At 41.2% G+C, this 24,191-nt stretch overlaps 1 protein-coding gene across 1 annotated transcript; it reads right to left on the bottom strand.

Moving 5' to 3' along the window:
• Positions 1 to 1,730: 1,730 nt before the first annotated feature.
• MELLADRAFT_114229 (uncharacterized protein) lies at positions 1,731 to 2,296 on the bottom strand (the record flags this gene model as incomplete). The annotated part of the gene is made up of 2 exons (XM_007419093.1): positions 1,731 to 2,061; positions 2,154 to 2,296. 2 exons carry the CDS (start codon positions 2,294 to 2,296, stop codon positions 1,731 to 1,733), a joined length of 474 nt encoding a protein of 157 aa, XP_007419155.1.
• Between the last annotated feature and the right edge of the window lie 21,895 nt (positions 2,297 to 24,191).

Genomic DNA, 24,191 nt, shown 5'->3' with positions numbered 1-24,191 from the left:
ATTTTGTTTATCATCATAAACTTTGGTAATAGTACCTGGTCACTTAAATACGCCCTTTATTATAGCTATTAAAGAGAAATTTACTTTAGTATTGCAGTCAAAAAGACTTATCCGGAATAATATCATAAAGATATTGCTTATTTTCTTCAGTTATAATTTGGGAATAACATTATAGCAGTGTTGATAGTAATAAAAATTGTGCTTTTGAAGTTAAAATATGTGTGAAAGTTATATTCCTCTGGTGCCTTATCTGTACTCAATACAACAACACCTTTTCCTGATTGTGTTGTTTTAGAAGAGCAGTCTCAGACAACTTCTACTAGTCATTATATTAGTAGATTATCCTCTTCCAGCTCTGTATAACCCTTGTTGGGTTATAAGTTCTACAGCGTTTGGTTTCCTCTAAGGGTGTAACCGTGCGTATAATCCTCTCATTTAGGGTTTCATGTGTGGTAGAATATATATCAGGTGAGCTATTTTGCCTATGACTGTGTCTGCATGTGTGAGGCTCCAAGGTTCTACGCCTTCTAACATTTTATTTATTGACTCCAGTCTTTCTTTCAACTCTTCCTCTGGTAATCTAACCGACTTTTTGATGCTGTTTCAAATGAACCCTAAGTAATTTTGTTTGTCTGCAAAGTCATGAAGTTTTTTGATATTTGTCTTCACTCCCATTTTGGCACTCATTTCCACTACACTTTGTATTTGTAAGTCACTTCCTTTTTCTCATACTATCATCTTGTCATCCACCTATCTGAAGACTTGGTCTATTTTCAGGTGCCTTTGAATGATCATCCTCCACATGTCTGCCACTCAACCAAATGTTCCACACCAGGCTACCCCGCCGAATGGTACTCTTGTGTCTATCCAGATCATTCCGTTAAAGTCTTTGATCGTAAGATATTTCCATTCTTCTATTTTCACCGCTGCTTGTCCATAAGCCTTCTCCCAGTGATATATAGCTAACTCTAATGCTCTTTTAAAATTTTCCCTAAAGTAAGTAGCTACGGCCTGAAAGTTGTCACAAGATGTGTCGAAGTTGTGTTTGTCAACCATTGAGTTGACTGATGGAGTCCCTTCTACACCTACTGGGAATGATAAGCCGTTTATCATTCTCAGAGTACCATCATTGTTCACCACGCTCCCCATTGGGTTTGAGCGGAAGAAGCCCCACTTGGCGTATACTTCTTTGTGTCCAAAAGGTCCGTAGATGTGTCCTGCTCTCTTCTCTGTATACAAATTGTTCATTATTTCTTCTTTGACCACAAGTGCAGAAGGGTGTCTCCCACCTTCTGTTACTCAAATAGTGTTCGGGGATCCCTTGTGAGAACCCTTCTATCAGGCCGTTAATGACTTCCGCTGCCTTGTTCTCCAAACCACAATTTTTTGCCAACCGTATCCATTCCTCTACTACCAGTTCTGGTCTGGCTTTAACCGGGAGGGTAAGTAATTGGTTGTGGCTCTCGTTGTCTACGGGGAGGTTCATGTTCTCTGTCACGGTTCCTTCGTTGATCTGTAGGTCTTTTGGAGGTGTTTCTTGTCTTTGATGAGACAAGTTACTCATGGGACTGTGGATTGCAAACAATTCTCTCAGCTCTCAGTTGTCTATTATGTTAAGGAAAGTGGCACAAGTGGACTTGGTATCATTGGGTTTCCCCTTTTTATTTCAAAGAAAAGACAAAAACATTTTCCCGATGGGTAGAATTAAAGGCAATCACAATATTTCTAACTCACAGTTGGGCGCTACTACTATTTGCTTGTGCCGTTTTCAACGCCTCAAAGGCTCCTGGCCCAAACTTCGGTACCATGATTCCATTCACTAAAGTTGTAGCACTTGGAACCATACCACCACCACCTCTCACACTTGGACCACCTCCTCTCATGGTGTTTCCTCGTCCTCCACCACGACCTCTTTGTCCTCTACCTCTAGCTCCGTTGCTTCCTCCTTTGTGGTTATCAAAAGTGAAGCTGGTTCTTGGATTATCGTGGTAGGTTTGATTTTGCTGTCTCCCGTTTTTGTGATAGCTAGTGTTGTTGGCAAAAGGGGCTCTAACTTGGTTTCTACCTGTTGGCGCAAGATGTGACAACATTCTTCTGCCGGTCACCGCCGTCACTTGTTCCATGCCATTTGAGTTGGTTATGTCCCAACATACTTGGTACTTCCCTGTCCACGGGCATGATGTACGGAATCACTGTTTGCTTTAGAATCCGACCAAGCTTGCTCCATCAATTCCTCATTGACTGTGCCAACATCTGACAATGACCCGTCTTCTAAAGTGTGGCTCCACACGTTCATCCGGTGAGTTATGTCATATCTGAGAGCAGGTGCCCAGGCTTTGTGATGTTTTGCTTTCATCTCTAACCAAGTCTGGCTCGCCGCGCTACCCAGCGCTGTGGTGAGCAAGATCTCTACTTAAGCAAAAAAAATTAAAAATTATGTGGAAACTCGAGTTTTTGGTCAAAGGCACTATTATTATTGAGGTTGTTAGTCATCAAGGTTAAAAAGATGATTCATTATTTTCATTTCATTATCTTTCAGAATATATATTTACATAAGCAATTGATAAGATCATTTAAGAGCAAAGAAAAATTCGAAAAGATCAATAAAAATAGTAAAAGAGTGAAAATCATATTAAGAGAATTAGTAAGAAGGGATTTGAGGAAGAAGAACATTTAGTTTGGATCTTTAAGAATGGAAACTGTTATGAAAAGAATGAAAGAGGAAGAAGAATATAAAGCAAGTTGGAGAAAAATTCGAAAATATGGGTATGAAAGCTTGGAAAGTGGTTTTTAGCTTATTAATAGAAGAGATATTAGTTCAGGAAGGTTTTATTGTGAAAGAGAAGGATCACATTAGTCATCAACAACTTTAATCATGAGGATTGATAAGGGAGGTGTGAAGTTATTCAAGAAAAGGGAAATTTCGAAGAAGGGTACTATGGTATTAATTCCTGTGTAGTGATGTCATTGATGGATTGGTTGCGCCAAGAGTTTTTCAGAAGGATTTTAGTGCTGTGTGATTGAGTGGAGCACTGTGGAATGATCTTTTGATAGAAGGAAAATCATTATTAGATGTGAAAATAGTCAAAATTCATCAAAAATGGGAGTTTTTAGTTAATTACATATGGTAAAACTTGTCAGAATTGGGTGTGTGGAAAGCGATGGTGTGGCGTGTAGAAAAACCCGCTAAGCTCAGTAGTGTTAGCGGTAGTTGGCAAGTTTGGGTGCCAAAAAAAAGTAGCTCATAGCGTAATTCTTATTCGCAGCGCTACCAGCGTTACTGACCCTAAAAACAATTTTTATGTCAAAAAAGGAAAAAAAATGTAAAAACAACTTGTGGTTTGAAGGAGTGTAAAGAAAAAGTAAAGTAAAGTTGTAAACGATTGTAATGAAAAGGTTATAAGTAAGATAAAATTGTAAACGATAGAGAAAATATAAGTCAAAATCAAGTTGAAACATAAGTCTTTCTGGGTTTTTTCATTATCACCTTCTTGGCAAACTCAATCACCTTTCCAACCTCTGCAAAATCACCAGTAAGAGGTACCCCTTCTCCCATCCATAAATTACTACAGACCAAGATCTCGGTCATTCAAGGCTTTAATCCACCTCGCTCATCAGTGCAAATCCGGCCTGCAATTGAGAAAGATCTCTCTGGGGGAGATGAAGCCGCTGGAGTGGAAAGGTAGTCACAAGCTAAGACAGATAGTACAGGATATTTGCCATGATGAGACTGTGAGGCAAGGATCATCAGTAAGGGGATGATCATAAATGACAATGAAAAAAAGACAGATGACTAGGACTTACCCTCCACCAATCCAGAGCATGTTGAGGATTGTTGACGTTAGGTGATTTCATCGGATCAATTTCTTGAATGTATCGAGCCAACTCATTGAGGTTATCTTGAGTTGAAACTTTGTTATAAAAATCGAGGTAAGTAGGATCAAACATCTTGGGAGGCAAATCACCGTGGACTGAAGATGTGTTGACTGGTTCAAAGTCAATTGAGTCTGCTTGGCGGTCATGCTCAGATTTAAATGCTACCTCCAGTAACGCTTCGGCTCGTTCATGTTCAGGAGAGCCCTCTCCAAATGCACAAGAGAAAAATCACAGACGTACCCCAGGGTGAAAAACAGCGGCAAGGACCAAGGTATTGCAATCAAGTGCTTTGTCAAGATACAGCTTGATCTTCTTGAGCATGATGTCAACCATCAGGTAAAGAGGGTCGTTCAAGTGAATTGTCTTCAATTGATCCTCCTTGGACGACTTAAGCTGTACATACTTTACCAGAACCATGCAACCTGTAGGCGTATTGCCTTCCATCTCACGAGTTAAAAACTTGAAAGGCTATGAGGTAGATGTCAAGAGTCAGTATGAGGTCATAGAAATAGAGCTTGAATATTTGATTCTGAAACACTTACGGTGAGGATATCTAACATATCCCTCAGGGCTTGCCAATCTGCAACTGAAAACACGACTTCTTCAAAGTATCCATGCCGCTTGCCATCCTTTCTTGGCCGGCGCTTCTTGGAATGGACCTCTCGTAATTCGTCCCTCATAACTCCATCAATCAACTGAAGAATGAATTTAATTAGTTAGCACATCAATTCACAAGAAGAGCGTAATGAAGGATGACTTACATCCTTAGCTTCCCACATGCGCTCCCATTGCTCAGCTCAAATACCCCAACGGATCCCATGGCCAGATAGAAGGGCCTTCAAGGGACGCAACTTTTCTTTTTTGCGTTCAAGATTTTCACGTTCGCATCGTCGATTGAAATTGGCACGGTGGGCGCTTGATCAAGTGAGCTTTTTGTTGACTGTGTCCATCTGGTAATAGAACAACATAACAAAGAAAGAAAATCAGAGATATACAAATAAAGAAGTGAGAATGAAGAATACTCACATCTTTACTTGACTTTTTCATATAAGTGTCACCCAACAAGTAGGCACTCTTGCAGTCTTGATAGACGGTAGGTTCATCTTCTTGTTCCTTATCTTCTTCCTCCAAATCTGAATCTGATACAACACTTGATTTAGGCCATTGCTATTTGCAGCCCACAAGAGAACCATGTAGGCGCTGCCAAAACAGCGCCTACATGGATGTTTCCCACAAAAAAGCGCCTACATTTATGATGTAGGCGCTGAAAACCATCTAAAATGACGCCTACATGATAAACAACCCATGTAGGCGTCATTTGGTTACGCCTACATTCAAAATTTCAGAATGTAGGCGTAATTTTCAAGCACCTACATATCTAATTTGAAATGTAGGCGCTATTTTTGAGCGCCTACATTCAATTTTCAGCTCAAATAAGCGCCTACATGCAGTCTTGCATATGTAGGCGCTCCAAATCCAACACCTACAACTCCAGACTGGTCTGACGGCTAATGAAGAAGAAGTTTCAAGTTAAAATGAGAGTATTGGAAGACAGAAAAAGCAGTTCGGAGTTGAAATGAGTGTATCGGAAGATGGAAAAAGCAGCTTGGAGTTGAAATGAGTGTTTTGGAAGACGGAAAAAGCAGTTAAGCATATTGGAAGATGAATATGCTCTTTTCAACTCTGAAGTGAGTGTATCAGAAGACATAAATAGCAGTTCAGAGTTGAAATAATCTACTTCTTTTTCCGCTTCTGATACACTCATTTTGACTCCAAACTGAGTTCAGAGTTGAAATAATTTACTACTTTTTCCGTCTTCTGATACACTCATTTTGACTCCGGAGTTACTTTTCTGTCTTCCGATACACTGATTTCAACTCCAAACTGCTTTATCCGTCTTCCAATACACTCATTTTGAGTCCAAACTGCTTTTTCCGTCTTCCAATACTCTCATTTTGACTTGAAAGTTGTTCTTCATTACCCTTCAGACCAGTCTGGAGTTGTAGTTGCCGGATTTGTAGCGCCTACATATGCAGGACTGCATGTAGGCGCTTATTTGAGCTGAAAATTGAATGTAGGCGCTCAAAAATAGCGCCTACATTTCAAATTAGATATGTAGGTGCTTGAAAATTATGCCTACATTTCATTTTTTGAATGTAGGCGTAACCAAATGACGCCTACATGGGTTTTTTGACATGTAGGCGTCATTTTGGATGGTTTCCAGCGCCTACATCATAAATGTAGGCGCTTCTTCGTGGGAAACACCCATGTAGGCGTAATTTGGCCAGCGCCTACATGGTTTTCTTGTGGGCTGCAAATAGCAACGGCCTTGATTTATTGCTAAAGGCTTCTTCATCGGCTTGGCTATCAATTTCATTGTCTTCAGAATCCAGCTCAGCATTTTCAGTGCCTTCTTCCAACCCATTGTCCTCTTCAATCACTTCTAACACTCCAACTGGAGGAAATCGACCAAGTGCAGCATGTCGAATTCGCAGCGGCTTCATGCCAAGCGCGTTGAGCCCAGCTTTTACAATCAAACCCATCTTATGACAAAAGCATTGTACTGACTGAGACTTTGATTTCCATTCAAATTTGAACCCGGTTTTCAGACCCTTGTCCTGGAGCTTCCGTTGTCACCGGCAAGCATGTGAAATTCAAAAGCGTGTCAGCAAATGGAATGGATCAAATATGAGAAAAAGAATGATAAATTAAAGCAAAAAGATTTCAAACTCATCTTTTTATATAAATTGTTCTTTTTCAAGACAGTCACCAAGGGCTCTGCAAGTAGATGACCCTTATGATGCCATGCAACTAGTTTGAAAGTTGAGTGTCGCACTACATAAGTCCAGTCGCTCTGGATGTAGGACACAGAGGCACTGATAAATCCATGGAGATTCCCCTTCACGGTCCAAACGTCCTGGATTAGACAGAACTTTCTGTCTAGCTCCTGCAAACAAGTAAAAAAAAAGAGAAAGAAGTATGTTAGCATCAATCAACATGTACGAGAGTAGTTTGAGAATTTGAAATATAAAATATATGCATTCCTTGAGCTCTTTCTTGATGACTAGATATCTGAGTGAGAGATATAGCCTTTTAGCCTCCTCTGCTGACCACTTTCGACCAAATACTCGGGCATCCGGACAGAGCCAATACATGATTGACTTGAGCAATGGATCTTCAATCCTTTTGAATGGTAAAGCCTGGGCCACTTGCCACACGGCCAGGCACTGGTTCAACGTATTGTTTGAAAACTTAGGCGCTTGAGTTATGAAAGCTGCTAGAGAGTTTTGATGATTTTGCTGAAGATGTTGTTGACGTAATTTGGTTTCGGTGGGTGGTAGCTTGGCCCCAGCGGCAATTGCCCGATTACGACAAGTACACCCAGCGCCAGACTTCCCGCTCTGTTTCGATCCATCGCGATGGCCTTTGAGATTTGAACAACGAGAGCTGCCACTAACCCGAACCACCTTTGTGCACCACATGCATCTGTAAGATAGTCCGGGTTGGTTGCATGGCTATATAAATGTTTTTTTTTAATCTACATCAGTCATTGAAATTAAAACAAAGATAATGAAGATAGAATGGGAATGAAAATATCAAGGACTTACGTTGTTCGGTCCATGGGTGGGGGGTCTTTCATAGTAATCAAACTTGTCATCGTACTCGTCATTGACCACCTGGTTTCTTTTGCATTTTCGGAGTCGAGTGTTATCTTCATCTGAATCTTGGGCAAAATTGACCTCAGGAGGACCCGAAGCTATCTGTAGCAAGATTTTATCAATTAGATTTTGCAACATAAAACTAATGGAGAAGTGAAACGACGGAAAAATAATCTAGAAGTGAAACGACAAACTTCACTTCCTGCAATCGCATCATTGCTTTGGCCAGTTCTAATTGGGTTGTTGATCTCTGCGCCCGATACCAAAAGGGAGCGAGATCGGTGGCTACTTGCAGCCTGAAATACATTGAAATGAACAAACATTAAGTATGATGATATTTGAAAGATGGAGATATTGAAGGTGGATTAAGAAGGAGGTGGGGTAAGAAAGACTTACTGAAGTCGATCTCAAAGGATGTGAAACTGTGACTGATCTTTGCCGAGCAGGGTCATGACAAGGTTCATTGAAAGAACGGCCTTGGTGGGTACCTGTGGCCTGAATTCCGTCGGAAGACAAAAAGAAAAAGTAAGATGAATGATATCAATGATATGTAGGATGATATCATTGAGAAAGATGAAGATCAAAAGTAAGGAGTGAGAATGACTCACTGTAGTAGAGCTTGAAGGGCGTGAAACTTTGATCGATTGTCCTCGAGCTGGTTCACGAGGTGGTTTGTTGCCTGGGAGAGACACAGATTGCTCACATCGTCGATGAACGTGTGCGTCTCTGACATCTCGGACTCCATCAAACAGAAGACCACGGCAAGAGTCGGCAGATGGAGTTATCATGCCAGGTGCACGCCTGGCTGGTGTAATTTGTCGAGATGATTGTTGAGGTGCTGGAGCTCCTTGGTCAGTCTCGTACCCACCTGAGAGGAAAGATGTAATCATGGGTTGCTTAGTCGAGTTACACATGTTTATTGATATTATAATAGAAATTGAAAGGTACGGATTCGGAAGGGATGTAGTGATTTCAAAGGGAATAGATTGATGGAAAGTAATGTGAGATAAGACAAAAATCAGTCAACAGAAATGTTTACTTAGTCGATGGGGATGGAAAAATCGAACAGAGACTTACCTTTGTACATGGATAAGACAATTGATACAAAAGAGATTCGGTCCACGTATTTGTATTGACAATTGAGATCGAGTAGAACTTCCAAAAAAGATCAGTGCCAAATGGCCACATGTTGAAGATTGAGATACGGCTCCTGTTCCAAATGCCTGAATAGGATATTTGGATCGAATGGGAGGCTTGATGAGGATTTGGTGATGGAATGGGGGTAATGACTATAGAAATCCAAAGTAGCGATGGCATGGACGTGGCTGATACAGATAGGGTAAAGGGTGGGGGAAATATTCCTGGTCCCAGAATGTCAGCGCCGGGCGTAACGCCCCGATTCTGGAAGCCCCGGGTAGAGGGGCGGCAGTGCCGCGCCGTAGCGCCACGCCACGCCACGCGCTACTGGCTGCGCGGCGAGCAATACTTGATACAATAAATTGACTCCATTGTGGCATCCTCAACAAATTGATGCTCAGCAGATCATGAAAACCCATTTTTTTTCACAAGCTTCAATTTATCAGCATGTTCCGCATCAGGCGTTCTGGGACAGGAAGTAAGCTGACTCTTGAGGCTATTTACTTCCTCTAAAGGTTTGCCATTCTACCAAATGATTGACCTTCTCCGCTCAGGAATTTTCTAGATAGATGCTGATTGAGCCTGAGGGGTTCATGCCTGAGAGTGTCCTTCACTCCTTCACTTCAGACATAAATGCGTGCACTCAAGACTAAACAATCCAAGCCCCTCAAAGTCACGCGGCCGTGTTCCGTGCTGTTCCGTGCCCGCCAAAAATGCGGCCAAGCAAATGCCAAAAGATTGACGAGTCGGATTCTCTATTGTTTCGATCGCTGAGAATGGATGAGGCTGGATGTTACAAACAATCCAAAAAGGAGGGGACTTTATTTGGATGTGTATATCTTTGTTTCTTTAGCTTGAGTCCGCAGGCATAAATGAGATCATGTATGTCATGAGTCATATGATGTAACCTCACCAGATCTCACCAGATCTTTATGTTAAAGAGTCAAGACCGCGCCAAAAAAAGGACAGGACTTTTACGTGGGACAACAAGATGATGCACAAACCTTCCGCAGTTGCGCTGATCCTCTCCACGCCTCAGTAAGATCCCAGAAAACAGATGTGATCACCCCCAAGGAATCATGTATGTATAGGAAAAAGTTCACGATCATGGGTTTTCAACCCCTTAACCAGGCCTGAAAACATCAAAGATCAGTACGGCAAAAGGATGACCTATCTGACACAGAGAGAAGATTGATACTCAACTTTGCAGTCCACCGACTCCAGCTTCCCGAGTGCTGCAGGATCATTCTCAGCAAAATACTCCAATAAGTGAGTCGTCCACATCTTTGTGTCTAATGATTTGCCTTTGAATGCTCGTACATATAACTGACTAGCCAAATTGAGCGGCGGGCGCCGCACTCATAAGAGGAGCTCATCTTAGATCAATACACACATGATGACAGAGCTTATGCTAGTTCAAACACACTGCATGGATCATAATGAACCAGAATATATCCCAAAAATGGAGGTCACTATGTATATTTTGAGTAACACAACTTGGGCCCAAGTATATTGTGTGGTTGGTGCAACTAAAAATGAATCAGGAAATTCTGAGGGAGGGCTACAGACTGTTGTTGCTGGGTCAAGCAACATGAAAGGTATGGGATGAGGCTGAGCATGGAGGCCATATATCTTGTTAGGTCTAATTGTGGTGGGATGAAGGATTGGGATGAACAATGTTGATCTTGAACGGTGGTAATGTGACAGACCCTTGGAGAGGGATGATGATATGTTTGGAGAGGGGTGATAATAATATTGGCCAAAGCCTAACCCCCTAACCCCCTAATGATGTCAACACCAGAGTGCATCCAACACCTCCATGTGTGTATGTGGAAGTTTAGTCAAACATCTCAACTATCTTGACTTACATAGAGGACCCTTGGGATGTAAAAAGTGGTTTGGATCAAGATGAGGGTATTGGAGGACGTAAAACATGGTTTGAGTCAAAATGAGGATATTGGAGGACATAAAACATGGTTTGAGTTGAAGTGAGGGTAAAGGAGGACGTAAATGGAGTCACCACTTTTTATTTTCTCCAATACCCTCATTCTGAGCCACACACTTTCTATGTGATCCAATACCCTCATTTTGACTCCAAGCCACTTTCTATGTTCCAAGGGTCCTCTATATAAGTCAAGATATTCAAGAAGTTTGACCAAACTCGCACATACACACATGTATGCATTATCCCATGCCTCAATACACATGTAGGCTCTCAAAATTTGTGCCTACATCCTTATTTTGAGATGTAGGTGTAATTTTCATGCTTGAAAAAGATGCCTGCATTTGAATTTGGAAATGTAGGCATCACTTTTGAGCGCCTACATGGGAATTTCAACATGTAGGCATCATTTTTGATAGTTTTGAGCACCTACAGTGAGGATGTAGGTGCTTTTTTGTGGGAAACACCCATGTAGACACTGTTTTGGCAGTGCCTACATGGTTTTTTCTACAGGTTGCAAATATCAACGGCACACATTAAAGTACGCTAGGCTCAATGCTCTATAATAGAGGAATGATTGAAGTTTTGGGAAATCAAAGAATGGGTAATCTATCTGACTTGTCAAGGCCAGTCATACATCCACAACTTTTTTGTATTCATATACCAAAGTGATACATACCAAGCTTCAAGAAGAAATATGGATATGGTACCCAAATTTAGCCTTGTACCTTTCCACATGATACCCAATTAACAGCAGACAACACCATCATTATGATCATTCTTCTACTTTTGCAGGGTACTGTAATGAGTCCACTAAAATTGGACCTCAAATTTCAAATAAAGTCAAGGACAGCTATGAAAGCATACAGAGTACTGTTGTGAAGAAAAGTCATTATCAACAATTAACTCAACTGCTGCTGCTGGGCAGGAATCATGTCAAGCCTCCAAAAAATGAATAAGTAGATTGAGTTTCTCAAAGATATACATAAAGCAGAATATTCAATTGAGATGTAGTAGTATTATTTTTGTACATGATGGTATTGGCCCATATAGTTCACTCAGTTGTGGGCCTGTGAATGCACAACTCTAGCTGCAGTTGTTTCAAGATGACATCTGAAAAAATTGATAAATGAATTTTAAATATGAGTCAAATTATATCACACATCAATGAGGAAAAGACTTGATGGAACCAAGGATGTGAATTGCAATATCAGATGGTTAGCTATCAAATTTCAAGCTTTCAACTAATGATTATTGACAAACATTTCCACAGCATGATGAGTTTGAAACTTTTATGTGAAATATTATGTCTTGTCAACTTCAATAGATCATTTTGATCCATAAGTGAAGAGATCTGAAAACCCTATGTGACCATCCCTAGTTTCTGTGAGGCTCTACCCTCACTCATCATAAGACACTCACTTGTCTTATTCGAGTTCAATCTTTTTAATTCTGGCTGTTTCTGTGATTCAAATAACTGGAAAAACATTAATTTCATTCACTCAAATAAACAGACTAAAAACATGAACTTCAAAATCACAAATGGAGGAGTTTTTATTTAGAATTTTATATATTCTATGTTAAATTCATGAATCCATCCTCATGGATCAAAATATATAGCTACTGCTTACTTGATACAATACCGAAATTGCTACGCAACACGATGAATTTTGACCCCCCGGGCGTTGCGCAGCGCAGGCTGCGCTGTCAGGCGCAACGCAATGCTCCGCTATATATATATATAAATTCTCTCGCCAGGTTGCGGAGCGCTCACAGCGCAATATTTCGCTATATTGCGCGCAATATAGCGGGGCTTTTGATTGCGCCGCAATATCGCGATCTAGTGCGCAAAATTGCGATCTATTGCGGCGCAACGGCCGGTAAAAACAGTTTGATGGCAGAAAAAAAGAGAAAAGAAGAAACAACAAGTGACCATTGATAATAAAAAGGACAAAGAGAAAAACAAATGACCATTGAAGAATAAAAATGAGAAAAAAGAGAAAGCGGCCATTTAAGAATAAAGATAAAAAAAGATAAAAAGGAATTGGAAACACCAATTATCCATTTGTTGTCGGCGATCAGGGCTTGGTGGTTGCAGGGTTCTACCGGATGACGGAACTTGAAGTGAAGACTGTGATGAGCTTTTGGAGGATACCATCGTAATATAACTTTGGAAAATAATTCAAAAAATATTGAACAATGTCGTTAGAAAGTTTTCTGAACAAAACGAACAAATTGAAAGGTTTTATACTACACCCACCTTATGAAAATAGCTTGGTTAGCTGAACCACAGGTAAGCCGTGAAAACGCCATCGGTTTCGAGTTGTGAAGGTGAGTGTAGAAAGTGTCAAATAACTGAATGTGATTGATTTTTTGAAGGGAAGGTACTGAAGTTGAAACACAAAATGGATAAGTCGGTGGGCGCCCTACACCCTCTCTGGTCGATCTGGGTACAGGGTAATCCTCCGCTATATAGCGGATAAACCCTGGCCCCGCCCCGTTGCGGAGCGCTCACTCCGCCATGGGATTTTCCAATCCCAAAGTGCGGAGCGCAGGCCCCGCTATACATAGTGGACCCGTTGCGCAGCCACAAAACCGCTCCGCAACCGCTCCGCGATCGCGAAAAATCGCGGAGCAATTGCGGTATTGCTTGATACCTTGAGTAAAACTCAAAGAACATGTTTGAAAGAGCTCAAACTGAATCAATCTATCTTATTTTGTTCAGATCAAGTGATATGGATGTGACTTGGCTGTGATTTCAGCTTATTAACCCAACTTGAAGGAATGGTAATTTTGGTTGATTGACTTGATTGTATGTTTTGCTTTTTGGCATGCTTTTTTCATTTCTTTTGGGTGCTTGAGACAGCTTAGCAAATGGACCAAATGTATTGCAGACCAATGAAGTAATATAATGATAATGAAATACAGTTTGAGTTTGGTAGATATAGTCTTGTCCTTGTCTCCTGTTAGTCTTAAAGTTCATGGGTTGAGAAACAAATATCAAAGTTCAAAACAGAACAATGACAATTACTTGAGTGCTGTTATTTTCAAAACAACTATAGTCAGATCATTGAATAGAAGAAAATAGAATGATCTGAGGTCACTTTTTTTTCACGGAAGTAAGACTCTCAGAAATCAGGGTTAAAACAAAACAAAACACCCTTCAGATTAGACAACTTGAAATCAATGAGCTCCAGAAGGAAACATTCATTGTTCAAGTTGTTCAATATCCTCTAGACCAAAGATAGAACTTCATAATATTAAGATTGGCTTTTGTTGAACTCTCATGCTGATAGATACAATGAGAAGTATATGTGGATGAACATGTGGATCAATCAAATTATTATTGTATTGACATCAAGTGAGTTTGACAAAGCATTTAATCAAGAACCCAATCAAATCAAAAGAAAACAAAAGACTTAATCATAGTCACTATTCTCAAACATCAACATTGTAAAAACTGAAAAAGTAGAAGGGAGACGCACTAATTTGATACAGAGGTTACATATGTGAGCTAGGTGAAAAAATGATTATATTAAATTGACCTATACTTTGGAAGTGAAACACCTTGATCAAGTTCTGAAAGCAACTCAGTAATGTTTTAAAATCAATGATTTGATTGATTTGCCTTATTGATTGATTGGGTGCCAATCCAGATGAACAACATAAAAAGAAATAATCAAGTCTTTTTAGTATTTATTATTATATTTTATGCAATCAACTAAGCTATTAAAATAACCAAGTAAAATGCTCACTTGGATCAAAATACTAAGATTGAGGCCAAAAACCACTTGAGAACGTTTGAAAATCAAAAATTTGACCAAAGTTGCGTTCAAATTAATTGACTTGCCTTAAAATCGATTTTTTTTTTTTTTTTTTTATTGCTTAAAGTGTCATTGGAGCCGTAAGGCTATTGAACACTGCATATTTTCCAGCACCGGTAAAACCCCTCTGGCTGTGTCAGGGGAAAGGGTTGCTGTTGGCTGTTTCAACTAGTATACAATGTTTATACGGTAATGTGGAAGGAAGCGCTAAAGGATGTGGTAAAAATGATGAAGAATTCGAGATTAATCTCTAGGGGGTTGCCTATATGTTGGCGGGTTTTCATTTGAAATTTTTGCCCAGCTCCATTGGTTTTTAAACCTCCAGGTGTTGTCGCAGTAGGCGGCGATGGCTTTAAAGGCCACAGGTTTGTTGATAATTGTTGTGTTGAACTGAAGGTTGAGGTGTTTGATGTCTTTTTCGAATTGTTGTCTTTCTTTGTTGTATGTGTTGCATGTGAAAAGATAATGCTCCACCGTTTTGATGCCTTCTTGGCATTCACAGCTTGGGGATCCTAGTTGATCAAATTTGCAGAGGTAATGGTTTAGATGAATATGGCCTGACCTTAATTGGGTGATCGCCGCGATTGAGTGTTTCTTTAATTCATTTAGGTGCTTGAGATGTTTCTTTTGCTGGGGTTTGTGACCTAGCCTCTTCAGTTCGTCCTGGTTCGTGATCTCTGAGTTTTTGGTGCGCCACTCTTTAATGGCGGTGAGGAAACTTGCGGCGTTCGGTGTTGCTTTGAAGGTACTAGGCAGCTTCGTGTTTGCTTTTTTGTTGGCGATTTGATCAACGGTTTCGTTTCCGTGGACCCCTGCATGACCAGGGCACCACCTAATGTTGATACGCATATTAGGGAAAGATCTGTGTAAGTACATCATTAGCTTGTACGTCTCTTTTCTGTCATCTAATGTTGTGATCGGGAGTTTGTTCGACCGGAGGTCCTTGATTACGCTTTGGTTATCAAGGAGAATCGAAGTTCGGCGGGTGTGTGGGGAGGCTGTGTGTAAGGCCATGGTGAGTCCCAATTGGACGCCCCTGTACTCAGCTTGATAAATGCTGTGGGTTCGGGCTGTACCTAAGTGTTTAGACACAGACTTGTTAGTGTTTTTGCACCATGCGGCAGCTGCCGTGGTGCATTTAGGTATCCTAGAGCCGTCTGTAAAGATTACCACATGCTCGAGTGTAGCTGATAGGTTGTTGGCGTCGCTTTTCGCCATGCTTTCACTTTCTTGTATTATTGTAGAGTAGTTAGGTGGTCTCGATAGAATATCGGATGGATCAAGTGGTATCTGTTGTATAAACCCAGCCAACTCCTTACTAACCAAATGTTGAAAGAAGCGGTGAAACGGGTTATGATGGCACTTTGGGTTCGAATTTTGAGCCTGTTTGACGAAGCTGTATATAGGAGAGTAGGCCGGTTTGGTGAGTGCGGTAGCCATGAAGTTCATGATCTTACTCTGCAGCCTTATTTTGGGTGGGATGAGGTTCGCATCGTGGGTTAGAAAAATTGTCGGTGTCGAGGATAGCCTCCCAGCGCTGCCCTTGCGCAGATGTTGTCGATGGTGGTGAGATGCTTGATAAAGTAAGCAGGTGGTTCGAATTGCAGCCAGGCTGCAACGCCGTAATCCAGAGCTGTGTGAACAGTGGTCGTGATCAGAATGTTCATGAGTTTTGGCAAGATGCCCCAATCCGTCTTCGAAAGAGTAGCAAGGAACCCTGCCCTTTGTCAACCTTTGGTGACGACTTCGTTTCTGTGTTGTGAAAAGGTAAGTTTGTCATCAATTGTTATTCCTAGCCACCTAGCCTTCTTCTCTGGTAGTATTTTCGTCCTGTCAACAAAGTTGATTGTCGGGGGTTGATCTGTTCCTTTTGGGTCAAAGATCACCCAAAAAGTCTTTTTGATGTCGAAAATGGCTCCGTGGTCTTTGGCCCATTCATTTTGACGAAATGCTAGTGTTTGCATTTGGGATCGGAGTTGATGATTGTCGGATGCAGTGGTGAGTAATACTACATCGTCGATAAACCCCAACGCCGTGGCGGTTTTGATGTTGTCGGTGAGTTCCAGGAGTCCGTTGTTGTATAAAAGGTAGAGCAGTGGTGAGATTGGTGAGCCTTGTGGGAGACCGTGTGTCAGTTCAAATGGCTGAGACTCAAAACCATTGAATGATAACGCGGTCTGGCGTCCAGTGAGAAAGTTTTGAAGTAAATTGATTGTTTGGCTGTGGAATCCTTTTCTCTCAAGGATGGTCATCAGCCGAGGATGGTGAACTGAGGGAAAAGCAGACTTCACGTCAGCAAACAAGGCTCCTACTATTCGGCCTTTGGTCCACTCTTTCTTTGTCCAAGACACCAAGTGTGTTAGCGCCTCATGGCCTGACTTGTTAGGGCGGCCACCATAGTGTCCTTCGTGGAGGAGCCGCTTGTTCTCGACCTGTTCTGACAAGTGTTTGGTTAGCAATTTTTCGTAGATTTTACTCAACGTGATGAGAAGAGCTATCGGGCGGTACGCTGAGGCTGCAGTATAGTCGGGTTTGCCAGGTTTCGGGATCATAATTGTTCGGGCTTGTTTCCAGTCCTGTGGTATGAGTCCTGTTGCTGTGATTTGTAAAAAGAGTGACCTTACGTGATTTTTCACCCTCGGCCACACTCTCTTCCAGACCCAATTCTGGAGCATATCCGCTCCAGGGGCTTTGAGAGGTGGGACGCTGGAGACCACGGCCTTAATGTTTTCTTCTGACAGGTAGTCGAAGAAAGCTGGCATCCTTGGATCTGTCAGACGTGTTGATGTGTCGATTGGGAATTGGATGACATCTGATTCCTTTAGTCTGCACGGCGCTGTTGCTACGCACGTCGTTTGGAATAATAGTTCAGCTTTCTCGTCATTGGTAGAACATACTTTACCCTCCTTTGAGATGAGTGTATTGACTAGAGATGATTGTTTGCGTCCCAAGGCAAACCTTTTTGCTTGAAAAAGTGTATCGTGAGTTAGTGTGGAAAGGTAGGTTTTCCAACTATCTTCTTTCATTTTGTCGACTTTCTTGTTGAACTCGTTTCTTGCTTTCTTGTAGTTTTGTTTGTTTTCATCAGTTTTGTCTGCTTTAAATATACGGTGTAATTTTCTCGCTTTCTGTCTGAGGGGGTTGAGGATCTCTGGCCTCCACCACGGCTTGTGTTTTCCCGGTGGTGCTTTATTCGGCGAGTTGTTGTTTAGTGCTGTCGTGATCGTGTTCCTCAGGCTTCTATCGAAATGGTCTATTTCTTCCTGGGTCGTGAGCTTGGTAACTTTGGGGAGTGAGGACATCAGTTCGTTAAGCAGTGACGGAGTTACCACTTCATTCCAGTTCTTTCGTCGTGTTGTTTCTTGTCTTTTCGTTCTTGTGTCGCGTGTTTTTGTGGTGAATGTTGTGATGATTGACTGATGGTCGGAAAAATGATTAGTAAGGTCTTCCGAGTCGATTAGGCATGCTTGGATTGCATCGTCTAATTGCTCGTTGACCCATACCAGATCAATGGTGGTGCCTTGGGTCGTGGTGGAGTTTAAACCGTATGTTGGTTGGCCTACCGGGGAGCGTAAGCGTAGATCCCATTTCGACATTAAGTCAATGAGATTGTCCGCTGCTGTGTCGTACGTGTCGTTAGTTGCTGGGTTCCAAGCTGGCAAGTGGAGGTTGGAGTCCATCACCGCGATCGTGGGTAGCAATTGGAGGGAGAGGGGGAGGCCAGTCATTAAGTCGTCCCACGCTTCAAATCCTTTGAAGGTGCGTGGCTCGTTATAGATGTTGGATATGAGAAAGGTGAGGTCGTTGATTGTAATTGTACAAGATGCTATGTCGCGTGAGGGGGAGAAAATGGGGTTCAGGGCTGCCTCAAGGTCCTTACGGATATATAGGCAGGCCCTTGGTCGAGATGCTTCGTTTTTTGCTGTTGGAGTGGGACTGATAAGTATCCAGTTTGTCTGGTTCGATGGTAAGTAGTCCATTCTGTTCACGTGCGGTTCTTGAAGTGCTAAAATGCAAAACTTGTTAGTAAGATCATGATTAAAGAGTGAGTGCATAGCATGCGGTGAGCGGTGACAATTCAGTTGTAGAATTGAAGATGTGTCTTGTACGTTTAAAATCTCTTGTAATCGTTGTTCTGACATTGAGATATGTTCATGTCATTGTTTTCTACGATTACGATCTTTGGAGATCCACTATGGTTAAACGGCGGGAGGTTAGCTGAGATTCTGGTGGGACAGTCTGGGCTAAAGGGATGGTGTATGATATCCTTTGGGTTTGTTGCAAAGAACACCTTGAGGTTGGTCAGGGGTTCGAGCTTTACCTTCTTTCTGGAGCAAGCTGTACATTTCATGTCTGTTTTACCTTTTTCGGGACAACAGTGTGAGTGGTGTTTGTCTCCACAAAAAGGGCAAAGGGGCTCCACCGGGCACGAAGGCGCCGTGCACCTGTGCCTACCCGACCCGTCGGGTATAAGTCGATAGGAAATGTGTACTTCCTATCGACTTATAGCCGAAACCCCCCTGTCCGACGCGCCGCCGCCCCGACGCGTCGGATCAAAACTCACCGCTAAGTACTCTATCCACCGCTACATGACCTGTGAGGACCTGTAACACCATCAATGCCCACGTATTGTCATATGGTCAAGGACAACATATACCCACGCGAAATTTCAGGAATCAAATTCACACTGATGTGAATGTCATTCACATGGAGGTGAAATTGCATCACATTAGTGTGAAATTCTATCACATTAGTGTGAATTACCAACACATATAAGTGAAATAATTTATTAGATATGGAAGATGTAGATACAAAACCAAAGAAACACACCTATGTGACCACAAATAGAAATCATCCATACCTCAACATGATTACATATGCGTGAATGCCATTATCATGTTCACACATGGGTGATTTTGGTTCACCCATATGTGAAAAGTATCCAATATCTGATTGAGTTTGAGATATGGAATCATTTTCATATATGTATGTGATAATGAAGAAAGGTAAATCATCCATACATCAACATAATTACATTTGGGTGAATCCCATTTACCCATATTCAATTATGTTCACATGTGGGTGCACTCAGATCACGCATATGTGAAAGTGATCACATGCCATTCACCCATAGGTGAAAGTGATAACATATGGGTGAAGTACATTCACTCATATGTGAATTTGCAAGTGATCACATCCATTCACCCATAGGTGAAAGTGATCACATATGGGTGAAGGCCATTCACCCATATGTGAGTGATCACCTTCACATATGGGTGATCACTTTCACACATATGTGAATCACTTTCACATATGCGTGAAGGCCATTCACCCATAGGTGAAAGTGATCACATATGGGTGAAGGCCATTCACCCATATGTGAGTGATCACCTTCACATATGGGTGATCACTTTCACACATATGTGAATCACTTTCACATATGCGTGAAGGCCATTCACCCATATGTGAATCACTCTCACATATGGGTGAAGGCTATTCACCCATATGTGAAAGTGATGAGATCTGGGTTCAATGTTTGAAGTGGTTCAATTTAAAGATTGGCTCATCCCCAATGCCCATACGCAATTCAAATTTGAATTATGATTTCTAAACACATAAAAGCAGACATATTTACAAGATATTCTCCTAACCGCATATAAAAACTAGTATTCCAAAAAGCACCTCCAAACCATTCCTATTCCTATTCATTATTTTGTTTGTCTTTCTTACCTTCTGAGATAAGTTAAAAATTCCATATTACAAGAATCTCATACCTCATCATCCTCATCATCATCCTCATCATCCTCATCCTCATCATCCTCATCATCATCATCCAATATCACACCCCTTGCACAGTTTGGATTAACAATTGAATTGGACTCCTTGCGCCATCTTCTATACACCTTAATATTATCATCAAAAAAACCTTCCCAACCACCCTTAGCTTTACGAGTGCTCAAAGTCGACCAGTCTGGATGGATGTATGGAATCGGTAGGGTTGGAGTGAACTCGAGGTCCAGAGAGATACAGTGGGAATTCCAGATGACAGCCATAATGATGGGTCGAGTAGATCCTTTTGGGCCTGATAAAAAAGGGAGTGTAGTGCATGATCCAGTAAGATTGGAAGAATATGATATTACCGGTTTCTTGAACGTATTTGCGATAACACAACAGCCACCCGGCATTGGATACCACAATCGCCGTGGTGCGTATCCTTTCCGATTTTCCAGTATAGCCAACATATGGCTGATAGTCGTGCCACACGCGCTGATTTTCGGCAAGTTCTCCTCGTACCATTCATAGTTCTCTCGCACCTCGGCAGCCATCAATGCTCGCACCTTTACAGCATCCTGTTCAGGCCATCCAAGGGATACCGCAATAGAAGAAAAAGCACACAGTCCGTTCGGTTTAACATTTGTTGCTGATTTGACAAATGGATAGAGTATCTTAGGAAGCGTTTCTAAAAAATCCCATTTCTGTTTGGATTGGTGATTCAGTATATCAAAACTCTTTGTGATACATATACTGAGCTGAGATACTCACTATCAACACCTGTTCTTCCGGTTTAGCATTTACAAGTTTTTTTTTTTTTGTTGTTTTTGTTTTTCGAGTTCTTCTTTTGCTACGGAGGATATATTTTGAAGGGAGAACTAATTGGTATGTCAGCAAAATCCAAATAGAGAAATCCACCTGGAGCTTTGGAGACCAATGAAAGCGAGCACCTCAAATAATAACTTACAGGTTCTGACCTTTTCGGCACGGGTTCAGACTTTTTCGGCATGGGTTCAGACTTCTTCGGGACCTTGGAGCGTTTCGGCCTCTTGCTTGCAGGCTGATCCTGCTGCATCAAAGTCAGCTTGTCAGATAATCGATAAGGCAAACATTCTCAAAGTCATCCACTTACTATACTTTCCATAGTTTGTGAGGTAACTCTGACCGATTTACGAGTTTTGACAGAGCTCGACCTTTTATCCGGAGGAGCCACTTGCCGAGTACGAGCGGTGACAGGTGAAGGAATATCACCTTGAGAGGTGAGAGGGGAGTCAGCTCGATCATCCCTTTCAGGGTGATCAGCAACCTCTTGCTGCTTCTCGGAGGTAGACACTTCAATATCATCCTGCTGATTCGTAACCGGGGCATTGTCTGCCATGGTATCATCTTCCTCATTCATAATCGGGGCGTGAACTACTTTGCAGTCGCCAGACTGCTTTCGAGGTGCTTCAGGCTGTACAGAAACTTTGGCTTTTGGTTTCGATTTTTGCTATCAGTGGGAAACACTCAGCTACTTGACTAATCAAAGAGATTGATTGATTAAAAGCTATATACTAACCTTGCCGTTCTCTTCAACCTTTTTGGGGGTGGTAGATTCGGAGGTAATTTTGTGTTGATTCGTTCCTTCCTAAAGAGGTAGTCATTTTTGATCGAATCATCAGATTCCTATCTTCACTAGCAACCTGATAGAAGAAGGAAAACAAGCTAGCTTACAATCTTGGGTTGAACCTTTGGTTCTTTTGATGCATTGCAAACCTCAAGGGCAATCTCACAATCTCGCAAGAACCGCCCCATTAGCGATGCACGGGTATTCACATCCAGTTTCTTCAGTTTGGTGATCAGCGTCTTGTAATCATCTACAGGCTCTTCAGTAGTTTCGTCGGCGCCATCGGATTCATAAGTAAGATCAAGTACTATCGCATCACTTCGTTGTTTTCGTTTCTTAGCAATGGTGGGTTCCAGACTTGGGAGCTTTGGCGGTTTCAAGTTGGGTATGGGGCCATGATCGTGATTAGGATGATTAACGATGATCGTCCAGGTTCGGTCACTCGTTTCGAATTTGGCGGAAACTGATAAAGGACAAGTCGGGATCAATGCCTGGGGATCTTCAACAAGCTTCAGCAATTGCTTTTGATTGGGTCCTAAAACGCATTTCCACTTCTTGAACCTTGGCTTTGAATCCATCAATGATAAAGCGTAATGATGATCACTTGCGAAGTTCTTGAGGAAGATTTCTGCGGCGGCACTGGTGTCATAGGAGCCTCCTGCAGGAGGTGGAAGACAAGTAAGTGAAGATTCGGTTGTAGTTGCATCGGCAGTAGTCATTTCGGCAGGATTCTGATCAGCGGTGGTCCTATTGGCAGTAGTCGTATCAGGAGTAGTAGTATTGGCAGCAGTACAATCGGCAGAGTTCTCCACAGTTGGTGTTTCTTCCATCTTGAGGTGAAGTCTCGAGGTGATATTGAATTTGATATTGAATTTAATAGGGAAGAGAAATACTCCTGGGGTGATTTGGTGAAAACTTTTCACCCCAGGATTTCGATCCTTAGATTTCTGTGATCACCCACATGTGACAGATTGTGGCATATGTAATCTCATGGATCACTTGTATGTGACACTCATTCACATATGCGTGATCCATGAGATTACATATACCAAGCTCTGTCACACATATGTGAATGACTTTCACATCTGTATCTCATATTTACATATATTTGGGAGAGAAACCTCACAATCACACATATGTGATTATGAGACACATATATGTGATTGATATGTACGTATACATTCACATATATGTGAAGGCATTCACACATATGTGAATGGTTTTCCTTCACAGTTAGGTGATTATACTTCACATCTTCTTTACATATAATCACCTAAACATTCACATATTTTTGAAGGATGATGTGTTCATATGTGAGTGTGATCCAGGAGATCTTTACATATCTGTGAAAATCTTTCTTTACACATATGTAATTGTATTTCACGCATATGTGAAAAATATTCACATATGTGTGAAAAGCTTTCACATAGATGTGAAAGCTTTTTTTTTCACATATGCGTGAAAATATTGTTCACACATATGTGAAAGATATTTAATAATATGTGAAGGATACACACATAGTTGAATATCCTTCACATATTGTTGAAAAATATTGATATATATGTGAAAGTCTTTCACATAGAGGTGAATACTCTTCGCGCATATGTGAATATATTTCACCTCTATGTGATTGTATTTCACCTCTATGTGATTATTTTTCACACATATGTGAATAGTTTTCACATATGCGTGAAATACAATCACATAGAGGTGAAATACAATCACATAGAGGTGAAACATAATCACATAGAGGTGAATACCTTTCCAAAAATATTCAAATATCCGATTGTGATTCACATATATGTGAATCACAATCACATATATGTGATTGTATTTCACACATATGTTAATATTTGTCACACATCTGTAAGTCACATTCACATATGCGTGAATCCCATTCACATATGTGTGAATCCCATTCACATATGTGTGAATCCCATTCACATATGTGTGAAATTCACATATGTGTGAATCCCATTCACATGTGTGAATCCCATTCACATATGTGTGAATCCCATTCACATATGTGTGAATCCCATTCACATATGTGTGAATCACAATTGGATATCTGTCTTGATATATATGTATATTTCACATATATGTGAAAAACATTCACAGACATGTGAAAATCATATATTGATATAATTTAAATCTTAGATGGGAATTGATATTAGTCTCTCTCCCCGATTTCGAGTCATCATAAAATAGAAAATATTATCATTCAAATTCTAATAAAATCCCAAACTGAGAAGTAGATATCAATCAAAATTTCGGCTCTTTTCCAATTTATAATCGAATCTTATTGATATTTGCCAATCTATCGAATGAACAAGATCTTTACCAACCCAAAATTCATATATTTCAAACTATTCGTC

Source organism: Melampsora larici-populina (genome assembly GCF_000204055.1).
Source record: "Melampsora larici-populina 98AG31 unplaced genomic scaffold MELLAscaffold_127, whole genome shotgun sequence".
Lineage (NCBI taxonomy): Eukaryota > Fungi > Basidiomycota > Pucciniomycetes > Pucciniales > Melampsoraceae > Melampsora > Melampsora laricis-populina.
Note: the sequence above shows the minus strand (reverse complement) of the source record. Positions and strands in the feature narration are given on the sequence as shown.